Raw genomic sequence first — 27,965 nt, 5'->3', positions numbered from 1 at the left:
AACTAAAACATGAGCACAGCTTTTAGCTAACATGAAATAGGTCAAGTACTAGTTACTTTAAGGCTTAGCTATGTAGTTTCATTTTCACAAAAAACGACTTGGGAAAGTGGGGAATTTGGAAGCACGACTTTTTCTTCCATGAAATTACTGTATTTAAACATGATTCAGCCTTTTTGCAGCACAGAGCTTATCTGCATTTGTTCCAAATTTGACAAGTCATAATCTAGATGAGCTCATTAGAAGCAAAGATAACTAAGCTGATACTTGTTAAATAACACACAACCCAAACACATTGATAAACATATTGTGCAATTGTAACATGTAAGATATGTAAGAAACCATTGTTTGAAGACAACATATCTGATGTGTAATGAAAAAGGTATTCTGAGCCAGTGTGATCTCCCATATTAACTGCTTTGTCCTTGATGCCTCCCTTACAAATGTCAAATGTGATCTTGGGTATTGAAAGTCTGTCACCTGTTTGCTAGTACTGTGTTATATATGTAATAAATGTCTTATTGTGGGAGAGGTGGATGGAGTTTATTTCACTAGAGTGTGTCTGTGTCCAAGTGACTGGAATTCATAGCTGAAAAAGTAATTGGAAGAAGAAGCTTTCCAAGGGCTGGAATATTTTCACATAGGAAGGGGAGGGAAGATGACCTGAAATCATAATACAGGTGATTTTATGGGGCTTATACTTTTAACTTTGTGAACTTGAAAATAGTTCTTGGTCTGTTGCTGAAAAAGCTTGCTAGTGTTCCATAAAACTAAGATGACAAAGGTTAGGACAGAAGTGATGTAGCTGCTGGAAGAAACAGTAATCCACATCTCCCAGAATGTTTTAATACTTACCTGTGGGGAGCTTTGAGTAGTTGTGTAGAAGCAGTCTGCAAAAAGTACACTGAGCTTGAGTCTTGAATGAAATCCCGCTGGACTCACCAGTGAAGCCCTTTGGAATGCCCCAGCCTTTCTGCAGTTGATGTTTCACCCTGTAACAACAGCAGCATTCAGCATTGAACCTTTCAAGACACTTAGGCAGCATTTAAACTGAAGAAGTTTTGAGAAGAAAACCCACTTAAAAAAAAAAATTGCCCAGTCTGTGAGGAAGTTTTAATCACAGTACCCAAAGATGTATTTTATTCTTTGCTGGGAAGATCACACAGTTGAACGTGGTTGGACAGAAGGGTTGGAGGAAGGGGATGGGTTTTCCCTTGGCTTTCAGAACTGCAAAGATGGTAAGTGAACCAACCACCTTTGTGGCAAGGTGGGCACACAAAGTAGGATCACTGAGGAGAAAGAAGCATGTTTTTCTCTCCTGATGTACTAATTCCCCCAGTTCATTAAGTCAGACGGAACTTCTCTAGCTGCTCTCATACAGTGTGAACAGTTGAGAGTTTATTTTGATGGCTAGAGGAGGTACTGCATGGATCTTCCTGTACTCTGGAAGGTGATTGATAAGAGAATCTCAATCTGCCAAAAGAATGGCAATTCACAGGAAGACAAAGGCACAAAGATTAATGATACTGTGGTCCAAAAAATGGCTAAAAGCCAACCAGGTACAGAGTTTGATGCTAAGGGAAATAAACCCACACAGAACAAACCGCATTCACCACTTTGTTCATATTTTACTTAAAGTAAAAGCAATCTGAACAACTACACAACTTCAGTGACATCATTCCATGCAAATAGGGCAGCATAAAGATTGCAGTTTAATAAAAACTGTACCTATGTTACAGAAAAGCACTATGTTCTTTAGCATTAGTTTTCTTTAGTTGTAATGTTTTTTAAAAGTTACTTATAAAAAGCAGTACAGATTAGCATCAACTATATCCTAGATCAAACCCTGCTGCCTCAGTATCTGCCCCACATGAAGCCCACCTGAAAATACCCAAAATGCTTTCAGGGGACACCTGAGCAGCACTGGGTTTGTTGTGCCCATTAGCAGGGCAGCTCCCCACTCCCCATCACCTGCAAAGACTTTATAAGCAACTGAACAAGTCATAATCAGATACTCAAAATACTTTGAATGACAAACTGAAATAAAGTGACATTGTTCACATAGGTAAGTTGCAGATCAATTAAATTTATTTCTTCCAAAAGCTATTTACAGATTTACAAGTACTTGTTTTGTATTTTACAAAAAGTTACATTAGTTAATTTAAAAAACATTTTTCTTTACAAAAGCTACGTAAGCATCTACATTGAGGTGCTGAAAAGAACAGCTGTACTAGCTTCCAGAATAATAACTAAATGCTTATCTTCAAAAGACAAAGCTAAGCTAAACAAAGTGCAAGAACAAATAAAAGATCTGTTTAAAGCCTCCCTTCTCCTGTCAGTGAGAACAGTCCAAGCCCATAACCAAAGGAACTACTGAGCCAATAATTCTGCTGCCACTTTGTCAGTGCTGACCAGGGCATGGACCATGGCAAGATCCCACCCTGAGCAGCTCAAGGGAAGAGGGTGGGTTGGTTCTAGGGCAGTGACATAGAAGGGAGGACCGTTTATCAAAAGATGTATTTGTACTTGCCTACTGGAAGAATAAGGATTTACATTCCAGCAGAAGTGATCACGGAATATCAGTGTGATGAGGTGTACTCAGAAGTGGTTTTGGAACAAACTCTGGAAGTTTGAGAAAGATGATGACAAAAAAAGCAGAACCTTATGGTCCAACACAGGCAGCACAGAAAGTATGTGGTCCCCAGCATTTAATACTAATCTGTCTTGCAGTGTGTAACCTGTCCCCCCTTAACACCTGTGACTACAGAGTTATCAGTGCAATATTCTTGAATGTATAAAACCTTGGTAATACAGTATTTGGCAATAACTTCCAAGACTATTGTATTACTTGTATTACTTTTTACAAATACAACTTCAACCTAACTACCACACTGTTTTCCTTCACAACAGTGTAGTACAGGCACATTTCTGTAGCAGAATTAGGGTGGACTTTTTGCAGAGTAGCTTGTAAAAGCAGGTAAGCATCATCTCTGTCAAGATCATACTGACAGGGATACTCATCAAATGCATGTTAACACCGAGTCTCCTCTATAACCTGCTCTGCTTCCTCCAAAATACCTTCTGATCCTGAAGAAATAGTCTTTTTTTAGACTAACAATATCATCTGTATTTTTAATATGTGCACTTTCTGTCTTTAGGTCCCATTTTCTGTTTGTTTCAAAGGGAAGCAGACAAGTAACTCCTCCACGGAACCTTGAAAACAACACAACTTTAGACTGCTTACCTGAAATTATGGAAATCGTGCTGTACATTCTTTAGTTGGTTTTGTTTTTGTTTATTTTTAAAGGATTAGCTAAATACCAGAAGGTAATAAGTATCTTGTAAAATATTTTTATGGCACATTAGAAGAGCACCTCTGTATAAGTATTGCATGGCAGGAATCACAGACTCGAACAGGCTTTGGTGAAGAAGGCAGAGGCAGCTCGTTGTCAGAACAGGCATTACAGAAGATCTCACCACAGTTTCTACAATGATGCTAAATAATGGGTAGAAGAGGGGGTGAAAGGGAAAAAAAAAATTACATTTTACAATGAAAATATACTTGGATAATTGGATACTGATGAACAATATGCACAGAGCAGCCTGAAATGTGATTCCTTCCACTTCTTTGGTCTGTGCGTGGAATCAGGTTTCAATAGATAAATCATCTAAAGCCCCATCTATGATCCAGTCCCAGGTAGATGGTGTAAGACAGCAGATATATATATATATATATATATGGCTTATGTCTCTCTCTCTCTCTCTTTATATATATATATATATATATATATATACATATGTACACAAACACATATATACACGCACATATAAATGCTTTGCAAATTTCTTTCAATCCCTGGAACATGAATGCACTCTGCTATACAGAAATATAAGCAATGACATTCAAGAAAGTTGATGATTCTGTTGTGCAGTTAATTGGGATTTAACCCAAAAAAAAGGTAAAATAAAAATTCCTCATACACTAATAAGGCATGGAAATTAACATCACATTTTTACTTTAAAGTGAAAATTAACTCCTAAATTCTTAGTCTATTGTATTTAAAACTGCCATAAGACTGCCACATGTCAAATTTTAACACTGCCAGAGCTGACAAGCACTGGAGATGATGACTCCACAAAGTAGGTTGAGTAATTTTAGGTATGCTCCATTGTGGCACTTCACCAAAAGGCAATGTTGAAATTAGGGCCCAGCTGCATTGTACATATCAAAGAACTAAAAAGACATCTCAAAACTAATTATGCATTCATCTGATCATTGACATTTCATGCTGCACCTCTAAGGCAATGGTGTTTTTCTCATAATACATGTAAGCAAGCTGGAAGAAATTTCATTACAGTTTTACCTTCCTTTTGGAAAGAGAAAATTCCTTTTCACATAACTTGCAATGTGTAGCCTCTTTGTCCTTCAACCAAACCTGGCCCTGGAGAAAAAAATTACAAAAACTATATGTATCTGATGAACTTAACTTTGGGCTTCAGGGGACAAAAAAACCCAATAGAAGTCCATTTACTGCCTGAATTGCTTAAGCCATGAGACCAGTATAATGTCACAAAGACACTCAAAAGCATTTTAAGAATGCTCCAAAACACTGCAAAAACTTAAGACACAAGAGAGGGCAGGTGCAAAGAGAACGTGCTCCATGCAGTAAAGCTGGGCAATGGCTGAGCTGGGAAAAGGAGACAGGTATCCAAATCTCATTGGATCCTATCTCCCCATTCATCACACAGGAACAGTCCCCAAGACATAAGGAAGCAAAAAACCCACAGGACACTCTCAAGGGTTGTTAATTTCCTCCTGTTTAAACCGTGACACTAAACCAATTATTAAACACAGGAATCTGCTCAAGAAAACCATTTCATACACCTTTTCTTGGACTGAAATAATTTGCAAGGTGACACCCCACTGACTGAATATGTGGAGACAGCATCTCTGTTCTCAGGTGCTCCCTGCATAACTCTTAAAAGTTCCAACCTTCCCAATATTGCAGACCATATGTTATCAAGCTCTGGTGCAACAAGTTTACTTAATCCCTAGGATGATAAAATATTTATTAATCACTGAGACTTAGCACGTAATTTAAACTCAGTTGGCTACGAACTCTGTCCCAAATATACTCTATGATACAGATGGGTGTCCCATTGCAAGTACCCAAAGACATAGCTGTACATCAAACAAGGAAAATTAAAAGCAATTGAGTATCTTTTTCTTCCATGAGGTTACAGGGATTCTGTGGTTCCCACCCACTGCAGGAAGTCATGAAATGACTCTTCTGAATAGTTGCTGTTGGAGAGAATTCTTCTCATGCTTACAAAGTATTTCAAAGGGAACAGTTAAAATAAAAAAGGGTTTCTCTTTTCTCCAAATACTACTAACCTGCAATGCTTTGTTCGCTTCTTTTATATCTTCTATTTTCAGCTTTGATCTAAAAAATAAGAACGCTATTTCAAACTTCTACATTGTCAGTTAGGGTCTAACAACTTGAAAAATTGTGACTATCTTAAAAATAGTAAGCAAATTACTCTGAGCTTTAAGTTAGTATTATAGCAGCAACCAGGATGCAATCAATATCATGCCTTGCTGTACTCAGCACTGTACAATGACAAGCATCCTTTGAATGGCTGTAAATTTAGTTGGGGTTACGTGGTAAAAAAAATTTATACCAGCACAAAGCATTGGCACAAAACCAGAATTTATATGGACTTGTACAAGACCACATTATGTCTTTATAGAGAAACCAACCTCCCCACAGCCAACCTGTGCCAATCCACTCAAGATATTCTATACAGCATGAAAAGTCCACACTACTCACAGCAAAGCTACTTAGAAAACAGAGCTCATCAAATGAAATTTTAACAACATATCATAAGGAAAGCTGTGCTCAGACCTTATTGTTCACTATACCCTGCAGGGGTTTCCATGATGTAATCCCTCAACTCCTCCAAGACCTGCCAACAATGGCCTGTGTTTGTCACAGAGAGAACCTTCATTTTTTCAAAGAACAGAATCCATGAACACGCATCCTCACATAAAAGTAAGCACAGTCCTGCTGGAGCCAGAGCAGTTGTGTTCTACTTGCAGTTCCTCTTTGAGAATGGCACAACACTCAAACCCGTCAAATGCTTTCAACCCAAAAACTCCTAATGCCCCTGGCCCCATTAAAGTAGGATTTGTTGTTCAGAACAGATTATCCATGATTTCACAGCTAGCCCACCAGCCAAAACCAAAAATTAACAGATCTGGACTAACTAGACCCATTTATTTTTAATAACTAGTCAGGTAATATTTTTATATACAGTATAATTCACAGGACCACCATCTTAATATTTTTCTTATTTCGAGTTTATATGACAAAAATAATAATGAAAAATTAAATTACTCGCTCAGCTTGGATGCCAGTTCTTGGAGTGCAGCTTCTTGGTCTTCACATATCCTTTTCAGTTGCTTGTTCTTTTCCTGAAGTTGAAGGAACTCCTTAAAACAAAACCAAAACAAACAAACAAGCCCATTGTATTTGCCTGTTGCCTAGAACACAACTACCCAGAGCTGATTTTACTGAGAAAGCCATCTGAATGAATGGTTCATCACACACTCTATTAAGACTCCCAAATCCAAACTGAACAGCAACAACTGGATTAAACTCTCTTAAGAGTTTCATTGAAGACATGAAGCATTTTTGCTTAAAACCAGTGATTGAAGAGATCAACAACACTACATAGCCACGGGTACCAAGTCAGAAACTGAAGCACTTTCTGGCCCACAACAAGAAGACGAGTTTTCACTACAATAAAGGAAAACGCAACACTGTGTTCTGACCTAAAGACTAAGTGGGGAGTGAAAAAAAAACATAACCCAATCTTTTTTTCTTAATTTGTTAGAATACTTTAGTCTAATATTTTTTATCTACATGTAGAAATTCTTTAAAAAAACATTCTAAGTCTATCTAACTTTGCAGTCAATTTTTAAACTAGGATATACGTTTTACTGCAGAATTTACTTTTTTAAGGTTAATTATTTCTTGGGTCTCTATTCTCAGATGAGAAACAGTTTCCTTTTCCTTTTGAAGATCATCCTCTAAGGTTTGCCGCCACTCCTTTTCTATCTTCAAATCTGTTTCCAGCTGAAGCCTAGAATATGCAAAACAAACAAACAAAAAAAATCACTGTGCAAAGGAGTATCGTTTCCAGAAAACAAGAACCAGTTTTTTTGGGGGTGCAATATGCTATTATAATAATAAAGGTATTATCAAGGTACATGTTTTCCAAAACAGAACTAAGGTATCAATATTATACTATTTTAGACATTGGTGTAATAAATAAAACAAAACACTCACGTAGAACATGCTTCTAAAAAGTAGCTTATTTAAAGAACCAAGAACATGGCATAATTTTGAAGAGCTGATCTTAGTAATAAATGAGCAAGAGAACATAAACCACACAATTCTGAAGTATTTTTAAGATACACATAAGGCAAGGCCCTCCCTTTAACCTTACATAGCTTGTTCCTGGTCTAAAACAAACCAAGCAGCCACACTGCCATTGATGATGCAGACGATGACTGTGTGTATTTCTGGTGCTCATAAAAGTTATTTACTATTATACCCTTAGATGTGGTATATCCTTCTATTTTAGGCTAAGACTTATGGCATTTTTGACAGAATTGAAAATAAATGAGGGAGAATTTGCAATAACTATTTTATTGAGCTTTTCACATAGCTGAGGTTCAACATAACGAGGGATCTCTACGCTATTATTTTAAGTAAAGTTCAGTTCCAGGGAATTAGGGCTACTCTGATGGAAGACCCAACTCTAGCTAGAATTTTACTACTGGTTTCATGGAAGGGTTGGTGTTTAGAATGCTACAGAGGAACTGAAGGATGGAAGCACACTGCTCAACCTTCTAGACCTAAACTGTGCCAACGCAATAAAGGAGGAAAAAATCTGAGTAGTCATGCAAGGCTTTTGATGGAAAACATGTATTGACATTAATTTTCCTGTTTTAAAACCAAACCATTTTCAAAGGAAAGACTTACATTTTGGGACACTACCTCAGCATCTGGTTGGAAAAGATCAGAAGTGAACATGACCTTGAGGTTTCAGAATTGCAGATTTCTAAGGCTGGGGTCTGAACTGTTCTTTTGCCAAAATCTGCAAACTGTGAACATTTGTCATGAGAGTTAAACAAGTTTATTTACATTCAGAGTTGTAAGAGAGGCAGGGTGGGCTAATAAATGGATTGGAAACCATTAATTTTTAAGCCCAGGTCCCTGCTGTGCCACAGATTTGGACTGTCTTAAATAATTTACTTGTTATCTTTCCACACAAGGAAAACATCTGCCCTCACATAGAGCTTTTTACACTACCTGTTTATTTAAATCAGTACAGAAGGATTTAGCAGAATAAAGGGTAGAGGGATGATTTTTATATTACTTTTTAATACTTATTATTCCAGTGGATTTTTATTTTTTTATTTCCTGCACAGAGGTTAAGTTAAACCACTTCTATCTTAATATTAGGCCTGATCAATTCTTATGCCATTTCTGTTTAAGTTTATACTACTACATACTTGTGGACTTTGTTAAAAGTGTGTGTTTTAACTACCATACTTCCCCTCACTTACATTAATTTCCTCATGAATTAAGCTGGCACTTTTAAACAAAGAATAATGCTGGTCTTCCCTCTTCTTTCAAGCTGCACACAATTTCATAGGCTCTCAGAGGTAGCCTGACTTCTTGGAGGGGCACATTTTCCTCTACTTTGCCAGTACCTAACATGAAGATCTTTTGTATCTACATTCTACTCAAAGCCACTGACCAATAATCAGCCCGTATGAAGACACAGGATACACAGCAATATAGAATGTTTACTGATGCATATTTATCCAAAGAGAAAAGATTTACTTACAGCTGTTTCTCCTTCTGGGAAAATTCTTTCTGCAGACTTTCAGATTTATTCACATATTCCTGTTTAAGTTTCTCATCCTCCGCCTCAGCCTCCATTTGAGCCTTCTCTGCTTGCTGCAATCTGGTGTAATTCAAATCAACTTTGGGTAAAACTGAAGCTAGAACTAGGGTGTAGAGGGTGAAGAAGACAAATAAAAGAAAAATGGGGAAATAGAAACATTTCTAAATAAAAACAAAGCTTGGGGGGAAATCACAAACTCAAACGAGAAATCCATACAATGCCTAGAGAACTAGCTCCTGCTTTGTTCATACAGTAAGAGAGTAATCACTGTAAGTAGTGACTGGTTTATTTTATGCTCAAGAACAGATGCCAAAGCACAATGATACATATTTTAGAATTGAAGCATATACCCTACTGCTTTTTTTTGCCTTTAGGTTATGTTCCTGGGTTACTTTTGGAAGCTTTTTTTTTTTCCTCCAAATAAATCCTGTAGAAGTACTTAGTTTGTACTAATCACCTATTAAGACAGGGCAGAGCATGTGCTGTGCAAAAGCAGCTCAAAAAAATTCAAGCATAAGGCTGAATACAGAGCACTGCAATCAGACAGCAAAAAAGCTCAACTGGCCTAATACAGGATGACACAGCCTGTCAAGGTCCCACTACATTTATAGAACCACCTCAACTACAGCATATTATTAAATTAATTTAAATAATCTGTATTAAAAATAATGCATTCTTACACTGGTTAAAATTGCTTCATACTATAGACAAAATAAATAAAACCAATTAATCAAGTATCTGAGGGACTGGGTTTTTTTATTTAATCTTTCCTTGCTGAATGCCAGGGGTTTGTTTCTGCTTCAGCCAGCACTCCCCTTGAAATCCATCAGTTAATTGTGGTTCCTCTCTGCTTTGTCACCTGATAAGTCCAAAAGAAAGATGGATGTAGCTTAGCAAAAGTAAAGTAAATGGAACTTCTGTTGTATCCTGGCTACACCTGTCTTGATGAAAAAGCTGGAGAGTAAAAGAGCCTGTAAAACACCACTGAATGTCCCCGCCTGCTCGGTTGTGTTTAGCAAAATGGTTTCAAGAACCTCCCAGGGTATGTGGTGGGAGAAATCTGTGACAGTCTCTCTCCATGCTTGACTTCTCACTTCCAGCAGTTAGCTGGATGAAGAGTAACTCACAACTCTCAGTGTCAGATAAAAAAGATAAGAAGTCAGCTTTGTCTGCTTCAATTTGTCACAGCACTTTGTGCTTCTACTGATGAAGCTCTACCAGCAGGAGTTTCCAAAAGCTGCCAGCAAACGAGTGAAAAATTACTGGAATTAAACTACATTATTAAGTGTATACTACCTCATTCAACCATATCATCTGTTTAAAGAATGTTCTAAACCACATTTCTAATTGGAGTGCAGAGAGGGCAAAAATACATATGGAAAAGAGAATACTGGGAAAAAGCGGGGTCAATTAGCTGGGCAGAAAAAGCTGAATGAAGTTACACAGGGGATTAACACCAAAACCTTATTTCTGCACTGCAGACAAGCAGCAATTCAATGCAGAAGTATGAGTTGTGGCTGCCTGATGATGTGCAGAGGAAGGGAAAAGGGGTTGGACAAAGCCACCAGTTGTGATTACTGTGTAGACAAAGGTGTAGACAAGCAAAATCCTTAGCTGAGGAACAAGTTAAACAAGTTCATGATCTGGGCCCTGAAAGTCAATCCTATTTATCACTACAACTTCCACTCTAGCTATCCACTTCCACACTGACTACCATGGTGCAGCTGTTCCAGGCAGGAGTCCCAGCTACAAAACTGGCTAGAGCATGCTGCTCTTCCTGTCTGGAGCTCCATCAGTGTCAAGACTCCAAACACCTTTTTAAATCTGTGAAAATATTTTACCCTGCATTGCATTAGCAAAATGGAATTGTGCTTTAGCTGTTTTATCCCCAAACCCTTGAACATGTATGTTGACACCCACCCTCCTCTTTATTCTGATAGAGCACTCAGCCCCCCGTCCCCCAAACTCCTGTCATGCTGTTTAAGAAAACAGTGCTAGTTACAACCAAAAAAACCAACAGAGAGCACAGTTTTGGGATAAATACAGCCTAAAAGTGAAAGGAACAAGAAGGGGAGAAGGGAAATATTAGTCACAAGGGCTACCATTTAAATCTATTGGTACTATAACAGGAAAAAAATCACTAGATTAAAAACAAATGTTATAAAAATGTACAAAGTAAAGATAGCTGACTTACATTAAAATAAACTTTGACATTTAAGTGATTAAATAGCATTATAAAACTAGCTTACATTTGCTTAATAATAGTGCAATAATTTAAATATTTTCAATTTTTTTAAAGGGGTAAAGTGAGATCGGAGATGATGTTCTCTCAGAAAACAGAACTCAGCTACGATCTGTTACAGTGCAGGATTTCTAATACCACTTTACATTTTAAATTATAATTTTAAAATTCTTAAGGTGTATTTTGTCAGTAATTATTTAAACACAACAGATCTGGAGGAGCTTTCAGAATGATATATCTTTGACAAGTTTATACTGATGCTGAGCTTCATTGCTGGCACATTTGACAAATGACATTGCAATAGTCCTAGTTTGAGTTAACAGATCTTTGTCACTTCATGAATGCAGTGGACAAAAATCAAAGACAGATGAAGGCAGCAAAATAGTAAAAACAAAAATTGGGATAGAGGATAAAAAGAAAAAGAAAAAAGAGGAAAAAAGGATGTCAATAAAAGAATATTCATGTCACTATTTATATACATAACCATGTTTTTCATAACCAGATTTAAATGAAAAGAAAAAGACATGTCAAACATCAACATGACAGGGCTTATGGATATGTCATATTTTACAATTATAAAGATCAGTGTTGCATATAGGCCACCAAATTAAAACATGAATCACATTTTAATATTATTTAATACATGCAGTCTAACTATAATGTAAATTCATGAACAGGAATTCTAGTCTTTCATTTTTCAACCTTTCAATGTAACAAGTTATTACACCACTGAAAATAAATGGTACTTCTGAAGCAACAGACAACACTTTTAAGAGCTTCAGAAAATACAGCAGTAATCCATGAAGGCATTAAATGTTTATATTAAGCACATGCTTAAGTATAAGCAAGATTAATGCTTTGGTTTCTACTGCATTTCATGCAGGTAAGAAAAAAAAAAAGGTACTAATGAAACATAATTTTGAAACAGCTTAAAAACCTTTTGCCCAAAAGCTTAGGATCAGAAGAAAGACAGAGAAGGAAGAAAAATGAAAGATTCACTTTGCATTTTAAATAAGCGTATTTGTTAAAAAGAAAACATATCAAGCCATAAAGCACTAGTTAAAGTTTCAGAAAGGATTTTTTTACATTTTCTAGTTGGAAGCTACATTTCAGTGGCAGCTGTGTAGAAATGTAGTAAAATATGAGGGGATGGAGAAATGAAGAAAATCAAAGATGGGCCTGTACCTTTGTTCTAGTTGTTTCATAGCTGCATTAATTTGATTGGTTTTATCCTCTAGCCGATCAATTATTTCATTCTTTTCTTTCATAGCATCATCAGAAACCTGTGTTAACATTGAAGCAGGTATACATTATACTGTTAGCTCATGGGTTGGTTTGGGGGGTTTTTCTTCAGTGTATGAAGAAAAAAGTATTCAAATAGCTTCAGGTTTTGAATCTTTGTCTGTCTAAAAAACTGCGGTTGACAGTGCTTAAAATTTTATGCCTAGCAAATTTTTAGTTTTATACTTTGAAAGTATAGATGCTATTTAATAAGCATACATGTTTCATTTGGGTTACTCTTCTTAATTACTAATTTTCAAGTCAACCTTAATTTGCTGATTATCTTTTTAAGTAGCCCATCAAAACCTTACCAATAAAGAACTAAGATGCTTAATCCTGGAAATCCCTAAGGTTCTCCAACTCTTATCAAACTACCATGCACACCTAAAAATCTTTTACCAGTTTTACTAACACATTTCACAACTCTGATTGCTTGCAGAGCTGTTACTACTGCAGCTTAAAGATACAGATGAAAGGTAGAGCATTATTCTTGTTAAAGAGATTAACACTATCAACTCAGCAGAGACTGGGCATGCCTGAACACCTTTACACTGCCCAGGAGGGGTCTGAATGTCCTTAAGTGAAATCAGTGTTACCCATAGTCCCCAGAAGTACAACTTTAAAAGAAAAACAATTCTAACACACCAAAGAACATTCACTTCTCATTTTTCTTGCCAGCTGTATTTATATTTCTCTTCCTCTGGTCCAGTTTCCACAGCTGCAGGTAGAAGAGTAGCATCCCTCTTTGTCCATCAACTCAATTATCTCTCTGCAGCAGCCTAATTTTTCCCCTTCTTCTGACACAGGCTTGACTGGTTTCTTGTGCTGTTTTTGATTATTTTTTTCCATAAATCGAACTTACATTCTGCCTAAGTCACTGCTAAACTTCCCTAGTGTTTGATCATTTTACTGAATGTTTGGTCTCTGAAACCTATATTCTTCCAAAAAAGCATAGCATTGCTGAAGGTTTTCTCAATGTGTTCAGAGATAGTGGGGAAAAAAAACCCCAACAAACTAAAACCACAGCTTGGTTTTCCAAATGCCCCTGGAAGGTCAGATCTGCTCTTTAACTCTAGTATGTGCCTACATTCTCTTGGTATTTTTAAAACAATTTAGGCCAAAAAGTGTCATTATCACTAGATAAACTATTGCTCTCTAGCCATATAGCATGTTACTAGATCATGATCTCATGCCCTTTTCTTCTCTAAACCCAGTAACATTAAGGATTTAAGAATTGCTCTGTGTGGAATCATGCTTGCATCAGTAGCATTCCAAAACAACAATCTGACCTAAAAAGTGGAAAGAAACCAAAAAATAAGGAAACAGCAGTATTTAACTAAACAAAATGGTAATGCACCTCTCTCACTCTAATCAAAATTGTCTCATTAGCTTAACTGCAGACTGTTTCTTTACCTGAAGCTTTTGGTACATTTCCATGTTAATTGCTTTAACTTCATCAAGCTGCTGTCGAAGGCCTATGAGGGTATCCTGCTTCTCGTGGATGTCCTTCTCCAGCAACTTCATGGCAAGCTCTATCTCATGCTTCATACTAACTTGAACCACGAGTTCATTCTCCATATCCTATAAAACACAAAACCAATGCAACACAAGAGCCTTTAAATACCTATGCAACATTTCATTTCTGTTTTGGAAAAGACAAGAGCTAACTCTAACAGAGCAGCAGCATCAGCTACTTCACCACTTCAGAAACTCTGCCCCTCTTTAACAGCAAAATTTTCTACTAAATAAATATTACATTCATGTACCTTGTGACTGATACCTTCTCTGAACTTTGGGAGGAGACACCTCACATTTTAAGAAATTACCCCTTCAGTATTGCATAAACAGTTGCCCAAGTATTAATTAGAAGAATAGGACTAAAGTTTTTCTATTTTTGCAAGATTTACTACACATACAGAGCACCTGGTATTGCCAACAGCTTACTTAAAATTTCTCAAAGGAAATGTGTTTTCTTTACTGTGCTTTAGCAACATTGTTACAGAAATATTGATGCATTGATTGCTCTGTTAAAAGCCCCGTTTAATTACAGGCTCTCCAGAAAAGGCAAATTAAGGCAGCATCTAAGCTCAGCAAAACCAGAAATGTTTCTATACTGACATTGTCAAGCACAATGTTTTCCAGATTACTTACTTGTCGAAGCTGTGATTCTTCTCGAAGCTGTCTTCGAGCTTCATTGTACATTTCATCTAAACCCTGCCTGGAGTGTTTGTATGTCTGAAGTTCTGCTTCAACATCCACTTTAGTTGCCTACAAAAATGTAAGAGAATCTATCTTCATCACAAGTTCAGCAGTTAGTAGCATGAGTTTAACGGTTGTGAGAGAAAAAAAAAAAAAAAAAAAAAAAGCTTAAAATACATTCTCTAAGCACAGGAGAAAAGGAAAGGGCTGTTTCTGCTATGTGGTGATCAGTTTTATAATGAGAACTGAGTAAATCTAGCAAAATAATTCTACAGTGTCCTTCAGTTAGTCACTCTGATGCTTCAGCACTGAGCTGTCCTAATGCCTGCTTAACCTGTGGTTTTAACAATTATCCATACAACACATACAAGAAGTTACATAGGGAGCTACAAATAACACCTTAAAAAAGTTCAGCAACCATATGCATTACTCCAAATGACATTTCACACCACTAGATAGGACAGAATAGACAGTGTGACAACTAAAACACACAGAAGTTCAACACAATTTTTAGATAACAATGCCTTAAGTGATCTTAAATATAGCTTACAGCCTAAAGAAAAAAGAGAAGAAAAAAAAGAATTCAAGTAAAAATGCTACAAAATGTGCATATAGTTAAAAAACAAACAAATAATCTAGGTGTCCTATAATTTTGATATCTTTATGTGATTATGAAATCTCCCAGATCCAACAGGTACTTTTCCCTAGTAAGTGTTGTTTTAGATTTGGCCTAACTACTGATTACTTCAAGTTGCAATGTAAAAACATCTGAATAGCAATGAATCACACAACATTCCTATGTTTATTGCAAAAAGTGCATACTTCTAGATGATGCTGTGTCTTCATTAAAATAAGAGTATTTTCACTCCTTAATTGATGGTTTTCTTCCTGAAGTTTAATTATATTGTTTTTGGCTATTGCTAGCTGGAAAAAAAAAAAAAAGAAAGAAAAGTAGTGTGAATACTTTTGTGAGCAGAAAAAAAGAAAAAACATTCTAATGAATGTAATTCCAAGACATTCTCTGCCCTGTTCTTGCAGTCTACAAAACAGAAGCTTAATTCTTATTATAGAAAACACAAAGCTCTTGGTTTTATTAATGAGTCATTTTCATTGTATATTCATTTAATTGATATTATTTCCTGTCTAGCAAAGAATATGCTTTCTTCTCTTTGTTTCATTATGACTTAAGGATCCTCAATTCCCTTTTTGTTTTGTTCTTTTTTTTTGTTCTTTTGTTCTTTTTTTTTGTTCTTTTTTTGGACATCTTAATATATCATACAGAGCTGAAGCCTTGTGAAGGAACCACAATACTCTGAGAATGAACAGAATGAGTGTTCTCCCTCTGTCTAGATCCATTAACACCCAGACTGACTTAGCTATCCCTTTAATACCTGAATTTATTTTTCCACTTCATTAACTATTTATCAAGTGGCTCAGACTACAAAAAGTTGTGCTCTCTCTTATAAAGCTAAATATACTGGAATATAGTCAAGAATCAACGATAACTGAAAATATAGGATCTAAATACAAAACCAGAGACAGAAAAGTCTAAAAACTATACATAAGTATATGGTAAATAAACAAGAAACAATCCTTTGACTAAAACTGAGAACAGTAACAAAAATTGCTTGCTGAACTACTTTCTTTGTCTCTGTAGAACTGGTGTCATCCATTATAGACTAGTCATCTGCACAAAATCAGACTGACAGCTGGCATTAAGAAAGGCTTCTCCTCTGGTTTTGTCCAAAGTGGGAAATCGCAATATTCTACAGAATGCATTTACTGATGCTGCAGGCTACCTCAGCAAGCTGACCTCAAATCCCTGCAGCTACTGCACCTTTTCTTCAAGCCAAAATAAGGGTATCTGAATATACCATACAGTACTCATGCAGATTAAAATAATATAAGTGCATTTAGAAAAACCCTGAGAGCAAATAATATCTACTGTACATTATTAAATAATACCTCTTCGATCAGTTTAGTGTTTGATTTCTCTAGTGAATCAACTCTTGCATGTAGACTACTAACTGTGCTACTGAAAAAGAAAAAGACAAAACATTATTCAAAATTACATCAAAACTCATTCAACCAAGCTCAAAAGCTTTAATGCAAGGCACAGTGACTAATGGTCAAGGCTAAAAGGTCTGCTCCCATTATTTGACATCTTCCAAAATACAAGAAAATAAATTTCCTTTGCTGAACATTTATATACTCTCAAAGTCACCTCTGTTACTCAAACTGCTGGCTGGGTGTGACTTTATCTCCCTTTCCTTTATCCTCACAACTATATTGTATCTAAATGTTTAATGAGTTCCCTTAAAAGACAGTTTACTATCTTCTTGTTTGTTTGTTTTTTTTTGTTTTCCCCTTGTAATGAAACCATTATCCAGGATCTCTTCCAAAATCTATTCCTTCTAAAAATTATTTGCTTCACATTTTTTGAGGTTTATTCTCAGGCAACCTCTTTCTTGATGCTTCTTGACTTCACTTATAAGTCTTGTCAGGACTTCACTCACTTTTATTACTCTGTGTGTGTCTTTTTTTAATCATACCAAGCCATGGCCTTCTCCATTATGTGACTACCTATTATCTGCTGTAAACACAATTTTTGGGCTGCACTTAACACACAGGAAAAAACCTATTCTGTAACACTGTTTACTGTTCACATATTTCTCCTGTATTGTCCTCAGAAGGTACCAATTCATTAAGAATGGCGAGGTAGAGAAGATCAATGTATTTTAGGATATATATGGAAAGGTACAGCTGACCTGAAATAAAATAGAAGAGTTGTTGAACCATTGGTTTGCAAGTAAGTACACACATAAACCAGTGTAGAACTTCCTTCAGACACAGGAGCTCACCTGAATAACAGCAGCTATCATCACACAAACACCACTATTCTTAATTGTGACAGTTTCTTTCTCCTCCTCAACTTATGTTCATTTGGCTCGTATTTGACACACTCATATATACTGAAGGTTTCTGCCAGAAACTCAGTTCAGAATAATTTTACCCCAGCAATACCCATATAGTAAATAATGAGCAAGATTACCAGCATTAAAAATGAAAACCTAAAATTAAATTTCAAAAAGGAATCAAGGGAAGATCAGCTATACTACAGAACCTACAGTTCTGGAGTGCTCTGTAGTAGCTCTGTACTGCTCTGTGGGTTTGTTGTTTGGTTTTCTTTCTTTGTTAGGTCTTTGCAGTGTTTAACTTTGTCCAGTACTCCTCAGAGAATTACAAGCACTGTTCCTCTATTTGTACAGTTACAAACACGGTAGCAGACTAGGTTTGCTCCATCCAGCACAATATTTTCCTGAAAATAGCTTCTAGAGGAACCACAACATACAACGTGTAAATAGTTTCCAGCAAGCAATGAACCTATTCAGTTTTGGTCCTAGGATAAATGTTTTGAAAGGCAGAGAATCAAAAATATGTGGATTGACCCAAAACACTCACTCATCCTTTTCGAAACTGTTAAATAGAATGCAGTTAAGATCTGTATCAAGCTTTTCATTCCTGTGAAGTTATGAACTGTGAGGACCTTGATCTGTTTTGGCCTGCTGTTTTTATTTTATTTGAAGAATCAAGGCTATAACTATAAAAAACAAAAGCATGAAAACTGAGACTTCCTGAGTTTCTCCATAAGAGTGTATTCTTTCCAACCTCTCAACACTCTCAGTCTAAAATAAGGAATTTTCACCCCTTTTTTTGAAGTTCTCTCTCACAAAGCTGAGGTAAAAATGGCATTAGGAGGTGTTTTACCTGTAAATCTGGACAGGCATACATACTTCAAAGTAATACTTACTTCAGTTGTCTGTTTAGTTCTTCCACATAATTCTTTTGGTCCAAAATTGCAGCAATCTGTACATTTCTAAAGCAAGCACATAATAACATTAGTTTTAACAAAATAAGGTAGTGAACTATGTGCTGAAAACATATACATATCTATCCATCATACGCAAATGTCCATCTTAATTGTGTTTTTTAAAAAGAAATTAAGAAACTTCACCTCACAATCATGAAGTCAATAATATGTGTGGTGACATCGGTGAGAGAGAAAAAACCCCAATGCTTTAACTGCAAACTATTTCTCTACATGACATTTAAGAACACATACAGTCTCAAGAGAAGAAGGATGTTTATTTCCTCTGCCATATTTCTGGTTCTTTAAAACACCCGTCAAGAAATCATTTGCAAAGAAATAAAAATGTCAGGTATATGGTGACCACATACCTTTCCTTACCCCCGATGTCATCATCACTCTTTAAATACATGGAGAAATCAATCACCCCAACCTAGGGGAAAACAAATGTACACAATTTCATATCACACAAGTAAACTACTGTTGATACTCACAGCTTTGTACCTACATCATTACTAGAACCCCAGTTACATCAGCTTTTGTAACATTAGTTTAATATTACCCAGAAGCTAAAAAGCTGAACCATAACATTTTAAACATGATTTTTAAATATTTTTTTAAGTGTAGTCTCATGTATTTGTTAAGAATTAAGTTACTTTGGAACAAAATTAGCAATGTGCCTCATACCACATTCCATGAACATTACTTCTTGTGGCCTAGCTAAGAGTTTGTAGGAAGACTTTTATTTTGGGAATTATCAAATATTACACAACCCTATCACTAATTGAGCAGACCTGTGATAATTTGCCTGTAGTGTTTCTCCCAAACTTATGTGTCCCCAACATTTAGATTTTTGATATTCCTTGCCAAATAACACTTGCCAGGTATGGGGAGGGACGATATCTCAGGTATGACAACTCAACTGCATTCTTTTTTTCCTATCTTTTAAACCTGAATCTAATTACTGTATTTTCTATTCAACCATAATTTAATCATACATAAATAACATCAGCATGAATTCTGCTTCCAGCTCCATTAATGAAACTCTAAAAAAGTAATTAACCCCTTTTGCTTTACCAAATCCCTTACTTTCTTGGCTGTAGCAATAAAGTATTGCAATATCTCTGATCCATTGCTTTCTTTTTGAGCTCCCGTAAGCTTTTTAATACAAGTAACTTGCTAAATCTAACATTTCCTTGGTTTGTACAGTGCTCTCATGTCAAGTTTCCCATGATGGCCTTCCACTTATTCTACTCTGTATCTTATTAAAATGCTACTTCTACAAAAGTTAGTTTGTTTTAATTATCACTGTTTTCACCATTGAAAAGCATTCTTCTAACATACCAAAACTGTGGTATTTTATATCAAGTTTTAATTCCCCTCATACAGCCACCAAGTAACCTAGATAACAAATGTGTGGCTAGCAATAGATTCTGTGTTTATAATACACACATTATTCTCAATACTAAGAAAAGCACATTGATAAGTTTCCTATAATTACAGGCTTTTCAATGTTCCATCTTTTGGTTTGCAAGATCAGGGCTTAAAACATTAGAGAGTTACTAGAATTAAAGCCAAAGACAAGTTAACCTTATGTTTCACATTCTTTGCAATAGAAATTGCTTTTTCATCAAATACATGCTGAAATACAGTAATTAATCACTTCAACTGTTACAATTCTTTTCCACCACGATGTCAGGCAAAAACAATTAGGACTGAATACAGCCTACATTGACTCATAAATACTTGTTCAACTATCTTTAAAATCAGTCAGGCAAGATTTTCTCAGAAAAGATCAGAGGTAAAAGTCAAAGCACTCTGCAAAGGAGGAAGTCTTGTTTTGCAGACTGAAAGCAGTTACCCTCTTGGATGGTATTTTATTACACTACATGAAGCAAGTTTTTGTTTCAAGTCCTTGAAATACTACTATTATGTTCCAGAACAACAATAAATTAACCAAATGGGATAAACTGATCATGGGACTGTATTTCTCCCACAAAGGAGAAGGATAAGTTAAGCAACTAAAAACTCTGCATTGCTACAATTGCATCTATTTGAGAACAAAGCATAAAACTTTACTCCTGCTGTCTGACAATTATCAATATCTCAAGGTCTGACACAACTGATCCTGAGGTTAATGCAACAAACCCCACTGGAGCTGGATCACACCATAAGCCATCTCTAAGATTTCTAACAAGTCACATTTCCATAGTAACAAAATTCACCATACATACAAATTTTATTGATTTCATGTACATAAGTTTATCCGTATTGACTTACTTGTGAATCTAGGTCTTCTCCCTTCACACACAGGTTAGCATCTATCACATTTAACCCAACTAATAGCCCAACAATAACTGCTCCTTCCTCCTCCATCATTAGTGCATGATACTCATAAAATTCACTGTTAAGGAAGAAAATTGCATCTTACTGGCATATTCAGTATATTTACATGTAATAAATTAATAATAAGCTACACCTATTGCTCTTATTTTAGCCTTACTTCAACATCTTTAAATACAAACTGGGTCAGCCCATACTTTCACCTCATAAATATTTTAGAAATGAAAGTGCATGGTTTGTTTTAGAGACAAAGATACAAGCAAACATACTATCTTTGGCTCCAGAAATCTGAGCCACAAAGCTGATGGAGTGCTGGGATATCTAGGGGGCAAGACTCATTTTGTCTTCTAAAAATACCACAAGGGGTGGATGTTAGGCCACATTGAGTCAGAGAATTCTTATGTTGCTAAGAAACACTAGAGAATGCAAAAAACCAAAATTGTAAAAAATTTACCTTGTGCGAAAAAAGGTCTGGACTCTAATGACCACATGCTTGAAATTAAAGAAGCCATGTAAGAGGTTAAATGGCTACGAGAAGACAAATGGAGAGAAATGGAAAGGATGGAAGTGCTAAATAGCTTTTTTTAAGTAAAACAGAATATCAACATTTATCTCCTCCTTCTTACATTTTTTAAATAAAGTTTTAGAATCTACGAAGCAAACTGTGCTTTCAATGAAAAAGTCCATAGCTGTCTAACACTGTCATTCTGACATACCAGCATTATCTAGGCATACAAGAAGTCTTAAAATATGTATAGGTTATAGAATTAAAATTAAGGTGACAAGTTTTTTTTTTCATTTGTGCTTCAACTACCCCATCAGAAAGGATAATTTACACTAGAAGAGAGCAAGGCCAGTTTTAGAACTGTGAAAAGCAAGTTCAAAGCAATCATCGTCCATGCAATGGTAGCTCAGAAAGAAACCATGCATACGGTAGGGGTGAATTAATCTACTCTCCAGAGGTTTCTAGCCCATACTCTGCATGACAGAGGAATGCAGCACAAGCCCTTCCTCATCACCCTCATCTATAAGAGAACAGCCAGGAATGTTGCAGAAGACAGCCCTACATGGTGGGGAAGAAACATCTCTAGCCATCAGCTGGCCCTCAATCTTGACAAGGCAGCAGTGTTTGGTCCCTCTACCCTGAGGACTGGGGGAGATTTATTTTTTTTCAGGAGACTAAACCTCTAAAAATAAACTATAAACAAAAGTGTTTACCTGAGAAGATCTCTCTGAATGATTAAACAGCGAAGGTAGTCGGCCATTTTCTTCTGCATCAGTGCTAACCGTAACCAGGCCCGGGCACGGCCCAGTGGTGTTCTGAAAAAAAAGGGCATGAAGTCAAACAGTCACAAATGAGCAATGAATCCATTTACTCACTGTTCAAACATTTTATCAGTCTACTGGTACAACAACTGGTATTTCTGAAAGGGCATTTTTAATTATTAGCTGAGCAATGCAGTCCAGGAAGCCATAATGTCTATGCTTTGACTCGCTGCTTTGGGAGAATCACAGAATGGTCTGGGTTGGAAAGGATCTTCAAGACCATCAAGATCCAACCCCCCTGATAGGCAAGGGCATCTCCCACTGGACCAGGTTGCATAAGGCTTCATCCAACCTGGCCTTAAACACTTCCAGGGATGGGGCATCAACAACCGCCCTAAGCAATCTATTCCAGTCTTACTACCCTCACGGTAAAGACTTTTTCCTAATATCTACCCTAAATCTACCCTCTTTCAGTTTAAAACCATTACCCCTTGTCCTGTCACTGTGCTCTCTAGTGAAAAGCCCCTCCCCAGACTCGTGGAGGCCCCCTTCATGTACTGAAAGGCTGCTACAAGGTTTCCCCAGAGCCTTCTCTTCTCCAGGCTGAATAGCCCCAACTCTCCCAGCCTGTCTTCATAACAGAGGTGCTCCAGCCCTCTGATCATCTTTGTGGCCCAACTCTGGACCTTCCCCAGCAGATCCAGATCTTTTCTGTGCTGGGAGCTCCAAAGCTGTACACACTGTTCCAGATGTGGCCTCACAAGAGCAGAGCAGAGGGGCTGAATCACCTCCCTCACCCTGCTGGCCATACTTCTTTTGATGGAGCCTGGGAAGCTGTTCGTCTTCTGGGCTGCAAGCACACACACTGGTGGCTCATGGCAAGCTCCTCATCTACTACCACCCCCAAGTCCTTTTCCTCACGGCTGCTCTCTATCCATTTGCCCCCCAGACTGTTTTTGTGCCCAGTTCATCAACTGAGCTGAGATTGGGAGCAGCTCCTGTAAATAACAGAAACTGAGATAGAACAAGAGCCAGACAGTTAAATTAACCATTTTGCTCAGGGAGTGAAAATATGCAACTTTCTACACAGTTGTACTTCCATGTGCTTTGCTCTCACACAGTACATGGCTAACAGCACAGAAAGAGGTTTTAAGAGTTCTGTTTTCCTGTAAGTACCTTCTTAATCTAACAGTTCCTGTAAAGATAATCTTGAAAATCCTTTTTCTAGCTGAAGTAAAACTGCAACAATTCAGACTCCTATCTGCAACTTGCTTGTAGAGTCTTCAGAGGAATCGTGAGGAAAGTAATCAAAAGTCCATTACAACTCATGCAAGCTTGCCTTCCCAACCCCATTCTCTGGGTCTACACAACACATACTGACTTCTAGCTTTAGCTCATACTTGTTTACAAATGCAGTGGTATCTTTGAAAGACAATTCAAAAAAGATTAAAACATAAGCAACTAGCAGACATTAATACCTAACAAATTCAACTGGGGCATTTAGATCCTCCTCTAGTGCTTGCACACTTAGAAGTTGTAAGCACATAAATCAAAAAAACCCACAACCTCAAAACCTGCATGCTATATCAGGACAGATAGAGTGTAGCACACTTGGCTAACAGTATTATTTGAACTGGCCTGATACAAGAGCAAGGAATAATTTATATACCTATATGCTTTAGATAAAGTTATAAATTATAATCCTTCTGCTGCCACCAATCACAATGTAGCCAGATCCTTTTGGAATTTAATATACAGCCAGTTACAAAGCTACATACAAGAGTAGAGTGCAGAGGAAAAGTATTTTTTAGCTGTTTTGTGCAAAACACAAAAAGCTAGCAAGATATATTTGTATATCTCTACTCTGCCCCAAATCATGTGCTGACTGTTCAAAGGCTTGATTAATGCCAAATGAAATCATGAGACATCTACAGATTCTCAATCAGGTCCTTTATTTTCTTGCTGTATTTTACCAAAACTACTTACTTGAGGCCAGGCAAATCTCTGACACTTGCTGCTATTTCCTCAGCTTCTGGATATAATTTCTCCACAAGTTCCAGAGGACCCCAGATGGTTTTATTGTAGCTTAGAAAGGACTTTCTCACTGGAAAAAGAAAAATTAAGTAATTGAATTAATTTAAGTCATTGGAGTAGCTTCCTCCAAAAGAGCTGGTTTGAGAAAAGGTTTAGCTGCTGAGCCTAGACTTCCAGGTAACAGACAGCTTTGACACTAGTCAGTTTATCAGTATCTAGCCAAAGCCATTTTCCAAATTAGTTTGCTGTGGACATAAAATTGCTGTGCTACAACAAAATAATATAAAAAGAATGACTAGCTAAAAATCTGAGCTACATACACACACACACATATATATGCAGCTGCAGTAATCTCTAGACCACTTACAATAAATATACAAAAGCAAAAGCTGGTAAATGCAAAAACACATGTTGTGAAGTATTAATAAATAGTAATTATAAAAGGTGATTATTTAAGTATTTTATGTATTTTCTTCACTTCTTGAAACAACATTAACATAGGTTTTTTTACAAGCTTTCAGGAAAGGAAAGAAGGAAAATGGCATGTTTGAAATGAGAAACATGTAGCTGTAATAATTACCACACCTTTAAGGCCATGCTTCAGGCAGTGCTCCATGACAACAAAGAACTGCTGCAAAGGTGGGTAGTCAGAATCCAGAGTGCGGCCAAAGCTCAAAGCTGATTCAATGAGTCCTTTTATACTCAATTTAGCCATGTTCAGTAAATTTGCTCTTTCTACAGCTGTAGGGTCCTTTACAGCTAAGACAATAAAGAAAAAAAACCAACAAATGTTACAGTTCAAGTTTTAGAAAAGATGCAAGATAATAAAATGCTTTATGGACACCTTGTTTAAACAAAAACTTAACTTAATCTAGATAAAGTCAAGGGAATGATTTCATACTATAAAGCACTGAAGCATCCACTCCAAATAACAGCCTTAGAGATCTTACCTTGTTTTAATAGATGAATGAAACAACAAGGTTGTAAATTACAGTTCACAGTTACTGTGATGTCTCAGTACAGTCTTGGAAGCAGTCAGCAACTGGAAATTAACTTGGGCATCAATGCTGCACTCAAAAGCTCTGCTGCACGACAGCAATGAGTGCTCTGACCAGAATATTAAAGCAGCATTCCTATTAACGTAAGTATTTACTTGGTATATTACAGTATACCATCAGAAAGAGACATTATACTTCTTTAAAATGATGGCTCTCTGCTGCAGTCTTAATTTCACAGTGACTTAAACACATGCTCTCTTTAGGCTGTGCAGTCAGCCAGTAAAGCAGGAGCAGTTTCAGGAAAATATTACATATTAGTTACTGAAGCTTCACTTTCCTATATATCCTTTCCTACAAAATATTTTGTAGATCAGAAAGCTTCAGAACTGAAGGTTTTGCCTTATTTTTTTTATTTTAATTTTACAAAATGTAAACTACAAAAAAACCCATAGCTTTTAAAAATTATCTTAATCTGACAGGATGGACAAGGTGGACAAGGTTCCTCTTAGAGCACCTACTACTGAAACCTGAGCTTTGGGAGATTCTTATTTTCATTTGTAATGAAGCAGTTCAAAATTAAGGCCATCTTCTATTTTGCCAACCTGACACAGAGGCAAAACACTCCTTTGTTTATCCACTATGATCAAAGTAACTTGGAAAAAAAAAATCTGGTTTTTTTCTGCAATTAAATCTAAGAAATTATATAGAAAACAAACTAAAAACACAGATCATCTTTTTTTTAAGATACTTAGACACAGATATCAAAATACCTATGCAGATTTGTGTGTGCAAAACAATGTGAGCCCCTTCCTCTGCAAATCTGAGAAATGGTATGTGACCTTATCTCTTTGCACATCAGAAAGCATAAAGAACTGTATACCTTTAAAAAAAACACAAAGAAAATCCAAACCATTGTAATAGTTGGATACTTTCTCATTTCTTCAAACAGAAATGAAATTACTTGTCTCATTGCTTGCATACCAGAGTTTTAAATATTTAGGTGCTAGCTAGCAGAAACTTTGAAAATTACTAATTTTCTGTGTTCCTGCCTGTAAGATATCAAATTACCCTACAGCCACATAACATAACTGGCCTCAGGTTTTAAAAAAAAAAACAAAAACAAAAAAAAACCCCAAACGAACAAACTATTGAGATGATGTTTCCAATATAACCTTTATAGTCTTTCAATTTACCAGTATTTGAACAGCAAACACTGAAAGATTACAGAAGACACAGCAGACAATTAGCAACAGTGCTCTGACAAAAATTTACCTGGTTACCAGTCACAGCTCACCAGTTTGTCCCCTGACACCTCTCCTCCTGCCAGCTCAGCCACCGGGGACTTAAGCAGCCCTACCAAGAGCAGCATCAGTGACTGCCCCTTTCTGGGAGAGATGGAGACTAGCAACAACAAGAGCATTTCTGTTGGTAAAGCTCACATCAGGCCTCCTGCTTCTTTACTGGTTTAGCTACTGACCATACCAGATACATAAGTTATTGTAAAGAAAGCCTGGTTCGAGTCAGACTTCAGGGGAGCAGCTCTCCCTTGCCAAATTCAAATCTATTTCCCCAAAGGCATCTTACAAATTCCTTTTCCAGGTGACCTCACTTTGACTTTTGCAGCTGATTCTCCCCATAGACAGACTTCCACATGTAGTGTCCTTTTAACTGTCAGCTTTCTTCCCCGGTCTTTTTGAGGCAGAAATAAATTTTAGGCCTGTTGCAACACTTTGTCTACCTACACAGACCTATTTTTTTTTCAACCCGCTTTTTAAAAAAGACCAAGATTTAGAGTTTCACATAGCACGTTTTCTACCAGCTGCTGCCCAGGGATCCTACGGGTCAGACTGTGCATGAGCAGTGCCAAACGAGCTAGAAGGGCTCTGGGGAGCTGTTCTCACCCCAGAGCAGCAGCCCCCAAAGACACTGGTGTCTGTCAGGCGGCACTGATGTTGCCGGCCCCTCCAGAGCCTGAGCAGCACGGCCCGGCCCAGGCGGCAATACTTGGATACAGTATTCGGATACAATATTCCTTCTCCCGTCTCTGCATGGACGAACAGCCTAAACTCTTCCAGCAAACAGCATTTGTGAATAAAGAAAAAAAAAACAACCCTACGACTAGAGGCTGAGCGAGGTCCCTGCCACCGAGAGCTAGGAGAACACGAGTGTTTTCCTCCCCAACCCCCTCATCGTCCCCACGGCACGGTCCCCCAGCACAACCCTCGTTTTCCGAGAGCGCCGGCCGCTCCTCCCAGGCACAGGGCGGGAGACCCGCCGGCACCCGCCCCCATCACCGGCCCACATACCGTGGGGACGGAGGCCGCCTCCGACGCCGGGCCGGCACCGTCGCCACCCGGCAAGGCCGCGCACCGCCCCCAGCCCCATTCCTGCCGCCGCGGACATTTCCTGCCCGTGCTGGCGTCGCCGCAACGCGGCTCGCAGCCATTACTCGCGGGCAGCTGCCGCAGACCCTCGCCTCCCCCGGCCCCCGGAGGTCCCGCCGCCGCCGCTCACCCATGGCTGGAGCGGAGAAGCCGCCGCCTCAGCCGCTCCCTGCCGGAACCGCGGATCCTCCCGTCCCACCGCTGCTGGGCCCGGCCCCACCGCCCAACGGCGCCCCCGGCGGCGGGAGGACCCGCCCCCGGCCCGGCCTCTGCGGCCCTGCCCGCCCAGGCGAGTTCTTTCCTATCGCGACAACCCCGGTGCGCCGGGGTGAGGCTCCGGGTGCACCGCTACAGCCCTCCCCCTGAGGGCG

The 27,965-nt window shown here is 37.7% G+C and overlaps 1 protein-coding gene across 9 annotated transcripts; it reads right to left on the bottom strand.

Moving 5' to 3' along the window:
* Positions 1–76: 76 nt before the first annotated feature.
* RUFY2 (RUN and FYVE domain containing 2) lies at positions 77–27,886 on the bottom strand. 9 transcript variants are annotated; one of them, XR_011726813.1, is made up of 19 exons: positions 27,725–27,882; positions 24,798–24,971; positions 24,165–24,282; positions 22,131–22,232; positions 20,850–20,973; positions 18,941–19,002; positions 18,513–18,578; positions 16,667–16,736; positions 15,524–15,625; positions 14,654–14,770; positions 13,916–14,083; positions 12,407–12,504; positions 8,920–9,039; positions 7,014–7,143; positions 6,396–6,490; positions 5,393–5,441; positions 4,362–4,439; positions 3,242–3,493; positions 77–989 (listed from the first exon to the last, which is right to left on the bottom strand). XR_011726813.1 is itself a non-coding variant. In XM_071749061.1 (18 exons), the coding sequence occupies exons 1-18, from the start codon at positions 27,726–27,728 to the stop codon at positions 3,350–3,352; spliced, it is 1,803 nt and encodes a 600-aa protein (XP_071605162.1). In that variant the 5' UTR covers positions 27,729–27,886; the 3' UTR covers positions 2,064–3,349. The 9 variants fall into 9 exon arrangements, 4 of the variants coding, with proteins under 4 accessions (XP_071605162.1, XP_071605161.1, XP_071605164.1 ...); XR_011726817.1 differs by lacking the exon at positions 77–989 and adding an exon at positions 8,049–8,170 and having other exon boundaries at positions 2,064–3,493; positions 8,920–11,554; positions 27,725–27,885; XR_011726816.1 differs by lacking the exon at positions 77–989 and having other exon boundaries at positions 2,064–3,493; positions 8,920–11,554; positions 27,725–27,885.
* Between the last annotated feature and the right edge of the window lie 79 nt (positions 27,887–27,965).

Source organism: Heliangelus exortis, chromosome 7 (assembly GCF_036169615.1).
Source record: "Heliangelus exortis chromosome 7, bHelExo1.hap1, whole genome shotgun sequence".
NCBI lineage: Eukaryota > Metazoa > Chordata > Aves > Apodiformes > Trochilidae > Heliangelus > Heliangelus exortis.
The sequence above is the reverse complement of the archived record's forward strand: the minus strand, read 5'-3'. Positions and strand labels throughout refer to the sequence as shown.